At 36.2% G+C, this 19,279-nt stretch overlaps 1 protein-coding gene across 3 annotated transcripts in view; it reads left to right on the top strand.

Annotated features, from left to right (window-relative positions):
• The window catches only part of LOC137930896 (GATA-binding factor C-like), a 121,167-nt gene that overhangs the window by 43,160 nt on the left and 58,728 nt on the right, over nucleotides 1-19,279 (top strand). For 2 of the 3 annotated variants that reach the window (XM_068774246.1, XM_068774247.1), the window contains 2 exons: nucleotides 1,658-2,191; nucleotides 12,009-12,160. In XM_068774246.1, coding sequence (XP_068630347.1) covers nucleotides 1,658-2,191; nucleotides 12,009-12,160 — 686 coding nt within the window. The remainder of the gene's footprint in view (nucleotides 1-1,657; nucleotides 2,192-12,008; nucleotides 12,161-19,279) is intronic. The other variant, XM_068774248.1, reaches the window with a different exon arrangement.

Raw genomic sequence — 19,279 nt, forward strand, 5'->3', positions numbered from 1 at the left:
ATTAAGTTGTTTCTGAAAAAGTAGTTTTTTCTACAGTGTGTACCATACATTAGTTATTATCAAATGACATACATATCCACAGACCCTTTAAAGTTTCTACACCTACAACCAATAAACGTGTATATTTCGTAACTTAGGATGAATTACAGCTTTTATTTACTTCAAGCTTTATACCTGATCGGATGATAAATGGCTCATATGTCAAAAAAGCTTCAAACAACGAATTCAGATGCATAGGAGAAAGAAAGCGTATATATTTTTATTAAAAATATACAATTACATATTTAATTTACATTAAAATAACCTAAAGACGAATTAATACTGCTATCTGTTGTATTGTCCTATAGTCGTGTATTACTTAAATTTTATAATAGATTACTTAAATTGATTTTGTGTTAATAACAGATTTATCGATTCGATTTGATATCGAGAAAATATTAAAATCATTACTGGATTTTAACTCCTGCAATTCAAAAAAGTTTTAAATAGAATATTAAAACCGTTATACAATTACTCTGAAAAGGAAAATAAATGTTAATTATGTTTATGAGTAAAATCAAAACCGCGCGGTGTAAATATTAATCACCTTTTAGCTGTCTAATTAATAAAATTTTCAACTGGCCCACTATTTTAATTGTCCGCCGTTATGACACCGCTTTTGTAATAATTTCGGTAAGAGCGGCCTCTGAGCGGTTCAAACAACCATTATTTGTTTATCAAATACACATTAGAGCTTGCAGTGGAACGGTGCAATTATAATTTTCGGTAATAGAGATGTCGTGTGAAAGAGCAGTCGTTAGAGACGAATGATATTAATTCAGGCGAGCGACAAAACGTCTCGGCTGTCCATTGTAATGATGGGAGCGTGCATTTAGCCGCTGCCCGCGTCTGTAGCGACGGTTGTGATGCTTTTGCCTTTAAATCAATTTAACATCGTTGTTTTGTCTTCTTTCTTAATGTTCCATTTAACATGTTTAAATTATAATCTAATATCAAATCAAATTGCGCAGAATCTTTATTTTTAGCAGGTAAACGTGCACTGCAAAATATGTCTCCCTGAAACAGTAAATCGATCTTGCGTTACTCGCCTTCACCGACATCCCGCGACCTTGAATATTTTGTATGTTCACCCAGTAGAGGCCTACTCACGCCGCGTCTACCGACTCGTGGTGGCTACTAACCTTTCTGCCCCAACGGCCATCGGTTCAGCGAGCGATTTGCCCTGCCCACAATAATAAAATAAATAGCGATCACAAACTTTTTGTTAAAGTATATTCTTCGTTTTCGGAACAAGGTATACATGCGCTTCTATAACAAAATTTCTGAAGAGTAGTAGTAGTCTATTTGCGAAAGAATTCAAAGCTTTTTATGGCAACATTGATCAGTTAAGCATATCGTAGTATTAAAGTTTATTTAGAAGATAACCATGGCTCGCATTAGGATCATGCTAAGTTTCAACACACGAACAGACGATTTTCTATCGAGCCTCTTATCAAGTTGTTCGCGATGTTATCAACTTTTCGAAACTGGCATAGTAAAAATAAATATTGAAGTTTACGTTTGAACTAATGTCTTAACTTATTGTCAAAGTGCTTAGCAAAGCCTATTAGAAATTATAAATATTTTTTCATTGTTTGATTGTTTGGTATGTCTACAGGTCGGACGCTGAGCGGAGGCGGAGGGCAGGTGTGTCGACCGCACTTCCACACGCCGCTGCATCCCTGGTTGGATTCAAAGGCGCTAGGCGGCGGAGCATGGGGCGGGGGCTTCCAACAGGACGCCGCTCAAGCCGATAAGCCCCTATCACCTGCTCAGCACCACCATCCCCATCCCTTGTTTTCCTTCCCTCCGACGCCACCCAAGGATTCGACCCCCGATTCCGTAGCGGCTGCGGCGCTCGGACAACAGGACTACCAGGCAGCAGTCGCACATGCGACCGCAATGAGCGTCGCGTTCATGCAGCAACAGGAGCTGCCATTATGCGGCGACGTGAAGCCAATGATGGGAGCGCCGCCCTCCAAGCAGCGAGAAGGTGCGCAGACCGACTCGTGTCCCCAAGAGTCGAGCCAGCCCTCTGGGGAGTACAACGCGCAGTACAACGCCGCCGGCGGCGACTACTACAACTACCAGGGCAAGGGCTACGGCCAGCAGCCCAGCAAGCCGCGACCCAACAAGACGCGAACGAGCGCCGGTGAGTCCTTGCACCGCTCCCGCTCGCACGCTCCGCACGCTCGTCCGGTCACCGTCCGGTATCTCTAAAACTAATCACTAATTATTCGACAGTCTTCAGTAATCGTCAAAGTGAACTACAATTAGTATTTTGAAGCGCCGTTCAAATTAGAAAGTAAGCTAACAGAAGGTAACATACCGTTATAAATAACCGATTCCCGTTAAGAAGCAGTGTAGTATTTAAACACGAAATTGTTTTTGATCTATTGTTTATAAAATAATTAAAATACCCGTTTGTCTTACCTCAATATTCTTCTTATCAGAATATCATGAAGCTTTAACTGCTGTATTTTGAAAGCTAGTACTGACTGAATAAAAAGTGAATGTAATACGAAAACAATGGCATCTAAATTTTAGGCCCGGGACAGTTCATGTGCCCGTGATCAAGAGAAAGAAGTCTGATTAAATCAACGGCAAGTTCGAACTTTAGTTTAATTCGCGAACATCGAGAACTGGAACAACAGAGAGAGAATACTGTTGTATAAAACTAAATTTAACACCGCGTTAAAATAAGAGAACGGCCTGCACTTGGCTGGCGCAATAAGGCTTACGCTAACAAAGTCTATCCTCGCTAATCAGACAATAAATCAAGCGGACCTTAAGCCCGTTAATAGGCGCTGCGAAACGGCAGCAGCGACCGCCTAATTAGAATCTCACCGCGGATTGTCCCATCGGTTGCAGTATTCTTTACGATAAACCTATCTAGATTATTATTTAATTTGACGTTACTGAATGGCATTGTCGAATAATTATTGGACGAGATGTGATCGGATAAGCGTGTTATCTCGCACTGGGGGTTGTGGCGCTATCATATCTCCTCGTACATCGCTGCAAAACCACGCATTGGGAAGTGGTTTAGGATTTTGTTCGTGACTAACGCTTTTACTAACTGGTCTGGTGACGGTGCAGTCTAGATACGTATATATAGTTAGAAACGAAACTGATGTCTTTAAATTAATACGTTCGATTAGTAAGAATTATTAGGTCTATGGTCTATTAGCAAATAAACTTGAATAATGATATGGTAGCTGATATGATGATGAAGATGAAGGAGAAGGAGGAGCTGCTACTCCTTCGTCTTCACCTTCATATCAGCCGATAGACGCCCATTGTAAGATATAAGCGTCCCTCAAGGATTGTCATGAAGACCGGTCTTCTGCCTGCATCCAGAGACTTTTCGCAACCTTGACTATGCCGTCGGTCCAACTATTGAGGGGCTTAACCTCGCCACGTTTACCGTTTACCTCCTTAGTGTTATATAATCAAGTTCGGATTTATTGCCATACAAAAGATAGTTCAAAAATTTCACAGGTAATTACAGGCACACAATAGGTAAAAGCTTATAGGTGAGCCAGAAGATCCTTTCGTAAACACCTAGTACAAATACCATGTCTAATTCAAAACTGCAAGTTGCGGACGGTTTTCATTGTTTCACGCGACATGTGAACCGGCACGGCGGTACAGAAAACCGGCGGTTCCCATTACTTATCTAATTGAACCGCGCTATTGTTTATACGCGAGTAATTAAACAAATGCTTTTAACTAGATTTCTACTAAATTTCCGAGAGGATTTTCGTAATCGACGCGATGAGGTATTTGCCCATTTCATTTGCAAAACACTCGTATGCATTGCAACATGCGCTGTTGGCCGCTTTAAAAACTTCTGTTCCGTGATATATGGACTAAGCGAGCGGGCAGTTGCGGGCAGTCGCGGGCCTCCGCTGTACCGTTCAATCGACCTTTAATAATAAACCGACCATTGTTACTGCCGACAATTGGATGCAAAGTTTTCGCAACCGTAAACTTAAAGTTATTATGACGAATGTAGTACATTGCTAAGAATTACTCAACAGTAATTGTATTACGGCGGGCTAAAGTCGGCGTTTTATTTTATGCATAAATATACAATTATAACTCTCGTTGTTGTTGAGCTTCGACAATGGAGAGAACAAAAACTAACGACCGCTTATTGTTTCTCATTGCGATTGCTAATTCGGGCTACCATTGACGTCATTATGTTTATTCAATATTTTGTGAAATTTTTAAGTGAATCAACATTACGTTTCCATCTCACGAGCTTCTAATCTAATCTAATGTAGTTCTCAGGGAGTAATTAGGTGGGATGCAAGGCGGTGTGATTATGCAGGAAAAGGAAAGCTCTTTTGCTCTTTCATCAAAACGTTGAAAGTAATGCATTGTATATTATTAAGCACCGTTAATGTCAAGATATGTTTGTAAAAGAAATGTTTTGGCGTATCAAAACATTATATCATGGTTAAAGATTTAAAATAACTCAAAAATTTACGATATTCTTGCGATAAAGCATTTGTTAAGCCATCGATATAAAGAAATAATCATAAAAATAGTAAATGTAAATTTAAATGTTTTAAATGGAATTGTCAAGTATTTAATTTTTTATTCGATTTATTCTTACACTATCGAAGTACTAAAAAAAGTACAAATCTCGGTACGTATTAGATAATTGTTTCTTGTTTTGTTTGTTCTATCAACTGCATATTTCTGTAAAAAACTTAACGTTAATATAACAATGTAATATATGTTTGTAGATCTGTATCTTTTATAAATTTCCAATACAATAGATTTAATCTTAACATACAACATGATTTCTTGCTTTTAAATTTAATGTTTCAGCGAGTACATATTTCATTAATGAATATGAGATATTTTTTTTTATTCATAGCTTTCAGTTTGCAAATAACGTTTTTTGCTTTTACGCTATTAAGTCTGCTATTTTTACAGCAGAATTGGTAGCTAGCGAATAGAAGCCAAGTTTATCAAAAAGTTTTAGTTATCCGAATTATTAAAGCATACCCATAGGTATGTGCACAGATAGCAAAGTAAGTGGATATTCAAATAGGTCGCGTGTACCGCGAGTGGCGGTGCTAATGTCGGCGTATCGGGCGCCGCGGGTACGGACTGCTAGTTCCTTAGTGGAAGCAATATTATGATAATGCGGCTCGGCCGGATGTGGCCCATTCCATTGTTGCCGATCGCTTGACCTCGAGCCTCCTAACGCTATGTGCTGTGGAACAAGGCGCGAGAGGAACTTCAAGCCTTAGAATATTGTCACCTACTTTTTTGTTGAGAATTTTACATCTGATATGCGAATTAGCTTAAGTAATTTCAATGACGTAGCAAATTTATTTCTTATTAGCTGCTCCGACATGCTACGTGCTTTTAAAAGCCGTTGGCCTGCAGAGCATCGATTTAGTACTTTAATAATACGAATACATTTATAAACAGGTTTTATATTTCGTACACTGTTAGATGTACTAATATCTAATTAGAAGAAGATAATTCTTACGGGCTCTTTTTTGTTTACTTACTTATTATTTTACTTTGCTCTTTATGCTTGTGATGAAAAGAAAAATGTTTTAATTTTCATATTTTTATTAATATAGATTTGGCTGTCGTTGAGATGTTATTCTATATTTGACAAAAATATTAAGTTAAAGATAGAAGGTAACATTTTTAATATATAGTTACTGCTATATTTGGTTTAGATATTACCTTAGAAGATAAATATAGAACTTTGAATTCCATTGCATCAATTTTCTACTTTCTTGACTTTGTCTGCGTTGACTTAAATGTCATTTGTTAATATATTCAACAATAAACGTTCTACCGACAACGTAAAGCAAAGGGTTCTGTTTATTCCGCGCAGTGCGGTCACGTTGAATCTTAAAGTTATTGTAATATGGCTTATTGTCTAGTGTTACATGCGTCATAAAATTATATTATTTGTCTGGATGTCTGTATGCACCTCACGTATGTTGCTGCAACAAAGATGTTTCGCGGAGAATTGCGCAACCAATTAGCCGAGTGGTACATTCGGGAAAACAGTTGATGGTACTATTCCATTGTACAACTTATACCATTCTAGTCCTTACTGCTTCGGGATACTGACCGAAATTGCAGGCGTTGTTCTAAGTAGTAGTTAGCTAAGTTAGCGTGTATATACTCCACGGACGGCCGGGTAAGAGGAATGAAGTCGAGACGGCTCTCTTAATGCTACTTATATTATTACTTTTTCACTTCTTATATTGTTTAGTAACAATTATTACATAAACTATATTGGTATGAATCGATAAGTAGAGCTGGAACATTTTATTCGGAGCATAACCTTGTACTCTAAAACGTACACTAGAAAAAAAATGTTTTCGAATTACAAATCGTAATTACAATTGTATTTAATTCAAGAAATAACTACTATTTTTGATTCTTTTCATTGTTTCGTTCTCCTTTTCATTTATACTGCGTCCAGCTTTAAAATAATCTTCCCTCAGTCAGCAAATCGCTATATGTTCAAAGAAAATATTCGTCATATTATATACTATTTGTTTATGTAGTGTACAGCATTTTAAATGTATTGTTTTAACACTTTTTCTATCATGACTGTTAATTTGTTTCTAGTTATCGTTGCCCCACTCCGGGTTCACTGGTCAAGGATGCCTCTATGGCAATTCCAAATATGTATTAAAAGTGCAAATAAGGGAATAAATAATTGTTAAAGTAAGCGCGTTGGAAAATTAACAAACGAATGTATCTAGTCGATTTTATCTGCTCGTAATAATTTAAGCAAACGAGATCCTGTTAGCACAGAGGAAAAAATGTTAGATAAACAATTGTTTTACGTTTAATTTACCATTTTGATTGTTTCCAAACAGCACAATGTGAGCCGTTAGAGCGACGTGTTTCGAAACGAGCATCTAATGAATGTTTTTGTGGTTGAAAATCGTACCGTAGGTACAGTGGAGCCGGCACGCTTGGCTGCCTCTGCTGTGGGATACAATTGCACCGAACGAAATTTGCATTCGCTTTCGGCGGAACTTCAACAATTAATTCAGTAATAAAACTGTTATTAGAGGATGACCTGCAGTATCACACGTTTGTAAAACCGTTGGAATTTTTAGAGATTCGTAATGTTCACTGTTGGGAACACACGACCAAGCGACTAAGTCTACCACGCGTAGTACGAATTGGTTAATGTCAAAAAATTTTCAATGTTTTTTCTTAAAATAAACCAGGAATGAACCTGGTGTTTTCCTTCACACGTTAAACATTATCAACATAAATATCATTGTATCATTGCGCAACGGATTTTGAAAAGGGCTGTGATCGGGATTTCTTTCGGAGATTGAATTAAAATTGAAGAGGTTTGTAGACGAACAAATGTAACCAACCAGCCCAGTAGATTATCAAGTTCAAGTGGTAGTGGTCAAGCCATATAGTGCGCAGAACAGATGGCCGCTGGGAGCTTCAGCTTCTGAAGCGGATGAAGGCCGCTTCGAATCAGTCTTAAAAGAAATTTATGGGAGAGATTTATGCCTAGCAGTGGACATCTTATGACTGAAACGTTGATCATTGTAATAACTGCACAGTTTGTAGTAGTAATATGCACAAATAGTGACTCAGATTTCCGCAAACATTGCTCACGAAATTAAACTTTATTCGCTAAGAATATTGCAGATTATTTTTATATTTTGTTCCGATATTTTTGAGTGATTTGTAGTAATGATGGCTTAGGTGAACTTATGTTTCCGGTAACGTCCATGTAGGTTGTACTCAAGACCTACTCGTGATGATGATGCAAGAAACACTTGAAACGTGACAACATAAAAATAAGTTATAAGTGTAAAAGCTTTAAAGACATGAATGTATAGCTATTTTCTGGCACTAACTTGGCATTTTATCGTTTTGAAAACATTGGCCAGTTTTTTATTCATTCTTTCAGTTGTAGGATATCCATTGCTAAATAGACCCATATATTCATAAGAGGCTCTGTTAGAAGCGGTTTGCGTTTCTCGACGTCCTTAACAAGGTCGTATATCCAGCTTACGGGTAAACGTTCTAATTTGTGCTACGGAACTTTTATATATGTTCTTACAGTTGTTCAAACAGCGCTTGCTTGATGTTCTTAAGTAGAATCTTCTGAGAATATCAAGTTGAGAGTTGTGAAACTAAGCATCAGAAGTTACACTCTACGAATCCTGTATTCGGGCAGCAAAGCCTCATTAGCCGCTGGTGACCGTGCGAGCGGCGAGTTTAATTACAGCAAGCCGGTGCACTGCGCTCGTCACACGTAATTATCTGAATGTATGCTAATAACAAATGCAAATATGATCGCTCGCCCGGCACCGCCGGCGCTGTGAAAAATGACTTCATTTCTTTACGTTGGCCTGACGATTTAATTTCAGTTACCACTGTCAAAATAAAACTGCTCATCCCGAAGTCAAAACGCAGCGTCAGCACGATTGTAATCCCAACAGATTGGTTTCCATTAAATTTCAATTAAGGCGTAATAGCGGGCTTTGCGCAACAGACGAATAATTTTTGAGCAATAATTTAATGGTTTGTATGCAAAATAGCCTCACCGTTACATGTTGATGGGCGGCTGAGCGCGTCACGCTACGCGGGATCGGACTAGTCCTTCATTTAAATTACATTACACAGGAACACATTAACGTGTCTGCTGCCGGGCGTCAGTCGTTTTTCTCGCGTCTAATAGCGGACGGTTTTTATTTATTTGGAACGCATCGATAGTTCCGTAGGGTTTGCGCGGTCAGCGGAATTGCGGCGTGGATTAACCGACGGGTCGGTTTCCCCACGCGCGAGGGGCGTGTGAAAAGTTCGGCGAGTACTCGTCGGCTCGAGAGTGCTCGGGAAACTCTCGAAAAATAAAAACCGCCCACTCGGCTACGTAAATACGGCAGATGAAAATCTTTTATCGCGGTCACGTAGCGCCGTCGCGTCACGAGCGTCACTCGGGGCAATAAAGACCGCGCCGCATTCTAATTTTGAACAAACGCTGGAATTTTTTCGTACAAACCTCATTCTTTCTGCAATGGCTCTGGATAGGTTTATCTCTAGCTGGACGGGCACCGTTGCTCGTGTACTAAATCATATCTTTATTCACCGTCAAACTCACGTCCGTTATCTCGGACGGCACTCAGATCTGTCGATAGCCGAAACGTCGGTGGAAATAAAGAAATAATTCTCACAGTGTTACCGAATTAACACCGTTACGATTGAGATGGAACCGGCTCGGACAATTATACGGCCGGTAATTAATCAGAAATTCTATTCTCTTTAATAATACGTGTGATTCCATAGCAGCGCGGCCGGTAGTAAATCTTGTAAAGCACCGCTGGCTGTGCCAGTACTTTCCCGGCCTTTGTCAATAGAGACGTAACGATCGAACGGAGTCACTCTCGGAACGAGAGACACCTTCATAAAACTCCGAACTGTGTAATATCCTATCATTTTTCTTAATAATCGTTATTGGTGTTTATTTATTAGAAACTTCGGAACAAATTATAGGCTTTGTCGACGGAATAAAAAATAAAGGGTTAGCCCAAAAAGTGAGTCGTCGGTTCGATCGCAATAAGTTTTCGATAAGGTCCGGGCGATTTAATTGCCGGTTGTGATCTGGTTTTACATAAAAAAAAGATGAATGGCCTCAGTGCCTTAAGCACGAAGACCATTTTATATTTTAAGATGTTTTTTGTATAACGTTTATTGGAGCACTTTCACCTTCCTTGTTAGTTCCTGCGCGGTTTTCATTATTTATTCAGTGCATCGAGTGCTCTACCCGGGGACTTGGTAAATCAGATCTAAATACATAATATTATAATGTTTTAGATACCTATCGAAACCCATGTGATGTAATCTGCAGGGCAATAAACTGTACGTATATCCGCAATACGAGAAGCAAGGTATTTTTATTATTATTGTTAGTAGACCGTATCTTTTTTACATCTTTAAAATCTCTCTCTATATATATAAAATGATAAGTGAAACAAATGAGATTTTCATAAAAGATATGTTTTTATTATATATCCGATTAAGTGTTAGTAGTTATTTCTTTGTTTAATTGGAAATAAAAGATGAACGCAAAGGTGTAACGAGATGAGCTTTTAAATTCGATCTCGGTAAATCATCGCTCTTGTAATGGAGTTTAGAGAGAGCTTGTGGGCGGTGCAAGCGCATCCCATATGCGTATACATCCTCTCGGTAACAATGTGAACACTCTTGTGAAATGGCTTGTTTTCTTTAAAAAAGGATTGAGAGTAAAAAACTGCAATGTTTCCCGGAGGGCCGCTCGTCTTGGGGTCAAATTAAGTTTTACGATATTATGCATGAATTAATGGAGAAAAAATTTAGAGCATGTATTCCGTAGATAACGTTTTTCGACTTCGTATTCTGTGAGAACAACGTTATTGTTTCGTATCAATTGATCAATCTATAGAGCTTATTTTTAAATGATTTTTTTTAATTCTTAATCTGTTTACGGATGAGATGTTATGGCTTGCGTTGAATATTGTTTAAGACGTTTGTACCTACATCAGTATATAATTACACATAGTGAGAATTAGCATGTAGGCAATACTTTGCTTTATGGCTTCGTTTCTGCTCTGTTTCCCCGGTTAGACGCTCTCCAACATTTTTGCAACTGGCATTGTTTTATAACTATCTGCTTTCGTTGCTACTCATTCTAAAAGTATAAAGTACTTTAATTTAGTACTGGTATTATAACACATGAAATTTATATATTTTATTATCCCATATACCTTTAACTCAAAGTAAAACAGTTTCGAATGACAACCATTATAAATATATATTCAAAACACTAAGTCAATGCACAAAAACGACTCTACACATTTAAAATTAAAATTGATTACAGTAAATAATTAATTATTAGTTAAAAGCGAGGAACGACGTCTTTGCATACTTATAATTACATACAAAATTATTTTGGGATCGCTGGAAGTATGGTGTTTGATTTTTTTTTGTCGTAGTAATATTAAAGTATGGTGTTGATATGATTGAATAGGCTATTTTTTTCATTAGACATAAAGAAGGGATGTTTGCATGTAGGCAATGGAATGTTATAAACTTTCTCCTTATTTTACTTTGCGTGTAAAAAAATCTTGATATTTTCGTAGGAGCGCATCGTGCGCTTTCCCTTGTTAAGTATTTATTACATTATAATTGCGATATAATTAGTTTACATTGCTTTTAAAATTGTTATGATGTATTTTTTAGAATAATAATTGAATGTGTTATTTATTTTTGCATGATAGTTTAGTTAGTAACATTCGATTTGTATTGTTTCTGAATGTGATTTTCTCTCGTCTTCCACAGCCTGCCAGGAGACAGGTAAATTAATATAAAGAAACGCTATCCCTTTTTATGTTTCCGTATTTCATTATTGATTTGTTTTTTGTTTCATTTTACAATATACGTACAATATACGTTTCCTTTCATTTTAATACACAAAGAAAGTCCAATAATAAAACATCCTTTCGCTTTTATATATTCCTACATAAAACTTGTCACCTGTTTATTTTTATTTCAACTTTATTTATTAAGGATTGCTAATAAAATTAACAAATACAAGGCAATTAGAAAACACAGCACTAATTGCAATTTCAATGACAGGCAACCATAAGACAGGTTAAGTTAACAAAAGAATTAAAAAAAAAAACAAAAATCAGATTAACAATAAATCTATTTACTTACATACCATAATCTGACCCAAAAAGTTAGTAGGCAATTATTATTCTTTAGTTAGCTTACTATTGATTATTTATGTATATACTCGTATTATGTCAGAATGTTATATATCAATATATTCTAAATCAATTCGTTTGAATGAAAATAAGGGATCATGGTAAATGTGTCAATTATTACTTTCATACACTGCTAGTTATAAAAGGTTTTATAAGAGGATTTGACTGTTATTTGTGTGGTGACAGAGGGCCGGGAGTGCGTGAACTGCGGCGCGACGAGCACTCCTCTGTGGCGGAGGGACGGCACCGGCCACTACCTCTGCAACGCCTGCGGCCTCTACTACAAAATGAACGGACAGAACAGGCCTCTCATTAAGCCAAAGCGAAGATTGGTGAGTGTAAGAATCCGACCAATTTGTTATATAAGTGTCGAAGACTTTTTATACAGATTGATTTATTATTTGTGTCTAAATTAATGGGATTAGTCGTTTACTTAGTTGAAGATTTCGTGTGAATTAATTTAAGACTGTGTTTAATATTGAAAAATGGTTTAAGAATTATTTTGTTGTTATTAAAACTAAAACTAGTAACTTTACAAAAGAGATAGGATATTTTGAAGAATAATTAAAGTTAATATGATGACTTAACGCGAAAAGTATTTTGCCAAGATTTTGGGAGCTTAATTTTGTTAATTACAGAATTGAATGTGTGTAACGGTTTATTATTATTTGCCCGCTGGCCCTTCAGAGCCACGTTGGAACGTTGCGTTACTTATCCTATTAGAGACAGCCAAACTTTTAGATTGACAAATGATAGTTTCCGAGAGTGATCTTTTGTTTTGGCTGCAACTCGAGATGCATTTAGGATTATGATTCAAAAGTGCTTGTGAACATTGAAGTCCTAAAATCTGTTAGCTTGATCGACTCCTGTGACCAGTTTATTATAATACCGAAGAGTTTGTGTCATGGTCTTACTGTGACGAGTAATCGTAAAAAATATTCAATTAGGAGAATATTACATTAATAATCATTTTCATTATCACAAGAGTCGTACGTAAGTCGTGTTAAAAAAACATAGAGTGAAATTGTTAAATTTGTAAGTCGTAAACGTTTTATAGTTTTCTCAAATTGCCTTTTTAAATTTACATTAACCTAACGCTATGATCTATGACCGCTAAGGCTACGTACATACAAGATAAGAAATCGCGGTAAAGTCGGAATTGCGCGCGTTGAAGACTCACAAATTGGGGTCTAAATAGAACAGACGGTTCGCGGAAACGGACGTGCCGGGCTTTGTGCAGCCGCGGCATCACTAGCTTAACGTTTAATCTAAAGTCGCTGGACAATGCGACAGTCGGCTGGACATCAACCGGCCGGCGCGAGCCTAACGACTGGCCCGTGTTCGTAATAGTACAATTTACCTCGATACTCCTCGTAGACGTGAACCAGCGAAATTACTGTATATTCATTCTACTCTCACTAAATCATGTTATGCTAGTATAACCGCGAATTTCGATGAAAGGGTTTCTTTAAAGTAACGACTATAAGCGTAGATAAGCTTGTTCAAGATAATTTATTTACGTATTTAAAATAGCTATTGATTGTCAGATGCTTTTTGCTAGAGCACCATGACAGTAATATAAATAATATATTGTAATTAATTATTATCTGTTTAAAGCAGAGAAACTGTCTTTTAATTTCGAATCTTTCCTCAAAATTAAAGAAAAATTAGACCATATGGAATCGAATAACCTCATTGTAGTTTATTTTTATATAATTTGAAGTTTTGTTAAAGAAAATAAAACATTAAAAGTCATCGAATAGATGATAATAATTATAAAAACAAAACATGTCTGATAATATTATTATTCATCACTTTTGTGAATCGAAATACATAAAATAGCTTAAAAAAACGCGCATTGGTTTGAATGTGTCTCTGTATCACTCGAAATCGTCATTAGACTAAGTCACTACGAGGTATGGTCTTTAGTCTTAGGACTTGCTTTTTTAATAATCGCCTAATTTTTACTTGGTAACATATTCATAATGACATTACCATTGTTGTCTTTCCAATTCGGCTGCGGTATAACAACCTCATCGAACGTGATATTTTTTGGATTTCACCTGGAAATATCACGTGAAGTGGTAATCCAAATTTAAAATTACAAAGTCCTGAGCAATATCGCGTCTGAAGTATACACACGATTTAGCTAAAATGAGACATAAGATAACGTCTCATTGAACTACTTAGTAATAATTTTAAATTTTTGTTTTAAAACAGGGCCAGCTTACGTAGAAGTAATGTTCAAGTCTCGGCTAATTAAGTATAGTCATGGTTTTTAAACTCTTATATGCACGCGGCTCACTTTTAATATTTAAACCCAGTGTACTGTACCGAGCTACCGTTACGTGCCCACAGAGATTGAATCCTCACTCTTAATTTCATCGTGGGCACTACGAGGCGAAGCCGGATTCGCTGCAACATACATTTTATATGCTTCATGCATATTTTTAACATTATAACCTTTAATAGATCACAATAATCTATGAAGCTACCTTCTATAGGGTAAATTTGCTAAATTTTGCTAATTATTGCAACAATTATCCAGTAATTAACCCTTTTAAATTATAAGATATACACAGAAGATGATTTTCAATCAAATGTGACCGCGATGAAGTATCATGGATAAAGTATAGCCTAAATTACTGTAGTACCAGTTGTTTAACCTATTTAACTAATTGGCTTTCTTCTTTTTTATCGTAAACATAATTGCAGTTTTGTTTAAACCTATTTTTCATATCGTAAACCTCAATTAATCTCCTTTTGTTAACTAAAATGTTTAAACTCTTCTAAAACGTTTTATAATATAAAATATATTCACCGAATGAATTCACGAATGCGATGTATAATGTAATTATATTAACGCTCAGAATTAGAACGGCTGTTGTAATAGAATATTATGAAATGCGACACAGAGCAAACCGGCAAAGAGATTAGAACGTTAAAACAAAGAACCAAAAAATAATTTTAATAAAGACAATTACACTAAACTAATTGCGTGGACGCACTTGTTTCGAAACATAAAAGTGGGAATCTTTTGACAATATCAATTAGATGGCTCACTCTTTGACCATGGAGCTTAGAGTCATCTAATAAAATGTATGGACAATGGGTTCACATTATTACATTAATGAGACGATTTAGATTGTTTCTCTGCTTGTGAGTTTCGTAAATTTTGTTATACACTAGAACAAGGGGAATGTATGTTTGTAAACGCGGTAATAACTCCGGAGTTGAATGATAAACATTGTACAATAAAGTACATTTAGCCACCGACTTGTTTACGGTAGAGATCGCATCGCGATAAACTTTTTATAGTACGAAAGCTTTGCACACTATAATTTTTTTTGTTTAATATGAGTATTAACAGGGACGCGATCGTAAACCGCTTGTCCTGTTAAGCGTAATTACCTTAACCGATGTACTAGGCAACGAGTAGGTGATATTGCGATTCTACAGCTATCGGTTGTTTTTATTAGAACATGCTCGTTTTTACTCGGCGGTACAATTTACATAGAAATCGTGGTGCTACTGGCACAAAAAGTAATCATTTAAATATATTCTAGTTTCTGTTCAGACGTGCGCGTTCATTGAGAAAGAAATAATAAGAAAAAAAAAAACAAAAAATTTTAAACACTTATAAAAGTTAATTAAGATGTAACCAGGGCACCTTTGCACAAATTAAATACTTTAAGGTTTTATATGCAAGAATAGATGAGAATAAAAGATCTACTACTCATATACCCGTACCGGAACCGCTGTACCGCGTCTAAGGACTGCCCAGCGACAGGGGAGCTAAAACAAACAGAATATGAACACCGCCGTCCCGAGCGTTAACCAAGGACTTGTGTAAAGGAGAAGCCGTTTTTTCCCCCTTTCTCCTCCCTCTATCTCACCGCGGGCATTCCCAAGGCGCGGTATAGTACGTCTCAGTTGCACTATAGTAAAATGTGTGTTCGTAAAGTTTAAGAAAATATTGCAGTTGTAATATATCATATATTTTATACCGTAAACGCATTGCTTTAAACTTAACAAGAAGAAACAAGCTTCTTATATTCTTTGGATATTATGCAAATTTAAAATTATTGAAACAAAAGTTTGCGCGTAATGTTACCGCTTCTGGTTGAGGTGCTTTAAAAGTAAGGAATATGCTACATTAAAAGCAGAGATAATTACATCGATAATTTTTAATGTTAGTATAATAAAAATGTATGCAGTAAATTTTTAGTTTTAGACACATTTTATAAACTACACTATCAATTTTAATTATGAAAATTTTCTTTAAATAATCTAGTAAGTGTTAGTACGTGACTTCATCATCATTATTATTTTAGCTGCGCGATGCTAGTTGCCGCACATAGGCCTCACCCTCAGATTAGATGCGGCCAGCATCCAGTGTTTTCTGTCGACCTCAACAAGGTCACCTGTCCACCTTGGAGGACGTCCTTCGCTGCGCTTGTTGGTCCGCAGTTTCCACTACAGAATCTCAGCTGCAATTCAAGCGCTATAAGACTTGCCCCTTTCTACTTCAACCTGCCAATCCGCTGGGCTATCTGAGTGAATTTCGTTGGTGGACGGATCTCCTTATTCCTGCATAAGCATATTGTATATCAATGTCGTCATGAATACAGATGAATGAACTCTTTGTGTATAATTAGAAATTAGTTGAAATCAAATTATATGTTCGCGTTATTATTTTGAAAATTTTTTTTCCTGACGGGTATCGTTTAGTTTGTAAATGCTTCCTCTTGTTAGTATTAAACAATAGTGTGATCGCTTCTTTATACGGCAATAAAATTGTTCAGAAGTGTACGCCATAAAGAGGGCTATGTGTTACGAGCGTTATCCAGCAATATATTTGCAATGCGTTTGCGCTACTCGTGCGGGAGCTGGGCAGACGTACGCGCATGCGTGCCGACTTATCGCCTTTTATTTGTATGTACCACAGACGTGAGCCAACGGGAGAAATGTATGTTGAACTTTTAACCTTATTCTGTTGCCGTAAGGTACAAATTCATTGCGTGTATGTATGTAATACATGCAGTATATCTTCCAGTGTAAATGTTGGTTCACGGACGCGAGAAATTTTTGATGTACACTCAGATTTATTTTACCTTACTGCCAGGGTAAGTCGTTCACTAATATTGCAATAAGTGAGAATAAGAACACGTAAGCGGCAGCAATTTGCAATTTATTTTAGTAATTTTATTAAATATATATTAAAATATTTATTACAATTTCTGTTTTCTTTGAATTAAAAATATATCTATAGTACAGACCATATTTTGTTATAAATACAGGTTACGTTTTCACGATTGTTGAAATTATTTTAATTTATTAATGTTTTTATTGTCAGGATATGTGATCACATGTGTACCCTGGAATCCCGCAACTTAAAATACTTGTTAACGACGATTTCACAAGCGCCGTGATCTTAGAAGAAACTATCATAAATTTACTCGATTTTCTTTTATGATCACTTTCAATATTCTGAATACAGTAGTTAAAGCAATACATTCCTAAGTACTGTACTCTAATATAATTTTTGTGCTAGTTTTTGTTTGATAAACTTTTTATATTTATTTCATGATAACTCTGAGTTATTTGACAAGTAACAGTACACAGTTGTCTAAAATTTTATTAAAACCTAATAAAATTGCATTTGTGTTTCTTATTAGAGCCGTTAATTGAAATGATATGAAAGTTTATATTTCTGGCATCAGTCTAGCATAATCACTTGTTCGCGTCTTGCTAACTCATTCAACATCGCTCCATTCAGCGAATCGGCTTGAATAAAATATATCCCACGCCTCCTTTCGCGGTGCGCATTCGTTAATAAGTGGTATTAGGTGCTATCTAGTTTTATCACAACATAATCTATACCTCGTACCTACTCCAAATGCATTCGCAATAACTCGAATCGGAGTGCTAGCGGTCATGGAACTCGCCTATTTGGCATTCACCGACCAAATAAGTGCCAAATATACTATCACAATGCGAATTCTATGGCCTTACGTTGACAGGAATCGGTCCCACACTGTCTGACGTGCGGCTCGGCTGACGTCATCGCAGGCTTTATATCTATTTGTTTTTATGATGTAACTCTTCAATATGCAAAAGCGGGGCCTGTGTAAGGCTTTTGTAGTTAAAATTCAAGTCCGTATTCGAGAGCCTTAAAAGTTCTAATTCATATTACTTTTGACACCAACTAAGTGCGTTGTTGAGACATGTAACGTTTTTAGAATATGATATTAGTACTAAACAGAAATACACAAATTTTACAATAAATCTCAGGGCATTACTCGAAAAGAATCACTAGGCATTATATTTATTTACAAAAACCTTTTTACAACTTATCATTAATAACGTAAGTTTAACAACACTGGCCATTAAGTAAATGGAATAATTCGTATTATATTACTAGAGGACAATGATTTACTAAAAAGTTTTTAGTGTATTTTTATACTGTAAACGGTCAAAGCTATTTGATATTTTCTGGTCATTTTATTAAGGCTTTAAAAAATCTCGCTTTTTATAAAATAAAAAGTTAGTCATTAGATAACGCATGCAGTTCACATAATAATTTTTCTAACTAAATCTTAATTTACACCGAAGCAGAGCTATGTTTGCGGTTTACTGTACAACGTCAAAATTTGAGACACCGTGCTATTCACCAAGATACACTCTTGCGAAAGGCCTTCAGTAATGACTTGTCGTCACATGTTCTTTTTTCCAAACGACAATTATAATACAATTTAATTCATAAACGAAAACAAATTTACCTTCACGAAGTTTCTGTTCGATTGATATTTACTTGTCACGCGAAGTCCTGTGGTATTTTAAGCTGTGGTGAACAAAGAATTATTTGGAAGGATGGAAAAATTAAAACACACAAATCAAATTTAGTACTAAAATAAAGATAACCTGTCTTTAAAAGGATTAACGGATGCGGAGATACTTATGAATGCATGTTAAAGTTGCAGAGGGCGAAGCCCTAAGGTTTTGGAATTGATACCACGAACTGGAAAACGCAGAGTAGGACGTCCATCAACAAGAAATCTTTAGGGGGAGGCCTATGTCGAGCAATAGACGCCTTGCAGCTAAAATGATGATGATAAAGAAGATTAATATCGATTTAATTCACTCGGGACTTAGATTTAACAAACGTAAATATCTGTAGTGTTGATAAGTGATCTAAAAATCTGAAAGCCTGTTTTTGTGTTGCTCTTAAACTTGTTTTAATAAGTAACTTTCTAGTAATGTATCCAAATCTTGTTTTGTCAACATTAGGCATCTTTGATTAAGATTTTTACGTTTTTATTAAATGCTATCGAAACATTTTCTAATCTTACTTTAATTCCCTCATTTGTCGATGGTAATTGTCATTACATGTTTTAACACAGCACTTAAGTTGAAAAACAAAGATGAACAATAACTTAATTGGATGCGTTTGTCGG

The sequence above is a fragment of the Battus philenor genome, unplaced genomic scaffold (genome assembly GCF_028537555.1).
Source record: "Battus philenor isolate CCGP_79_NKW_IND1 unplaced genomic scaffold, ilBatPhil1.0.hap1 SCAF_7, whole genome shotgun sequence".
Taxonomy (NCBI): domain Eukaryota; kingdom Metazoa; phylum Arthropoda; class Insecta; order Lepidoptera; family Papilionidae; genus Battus; species Battus philenor.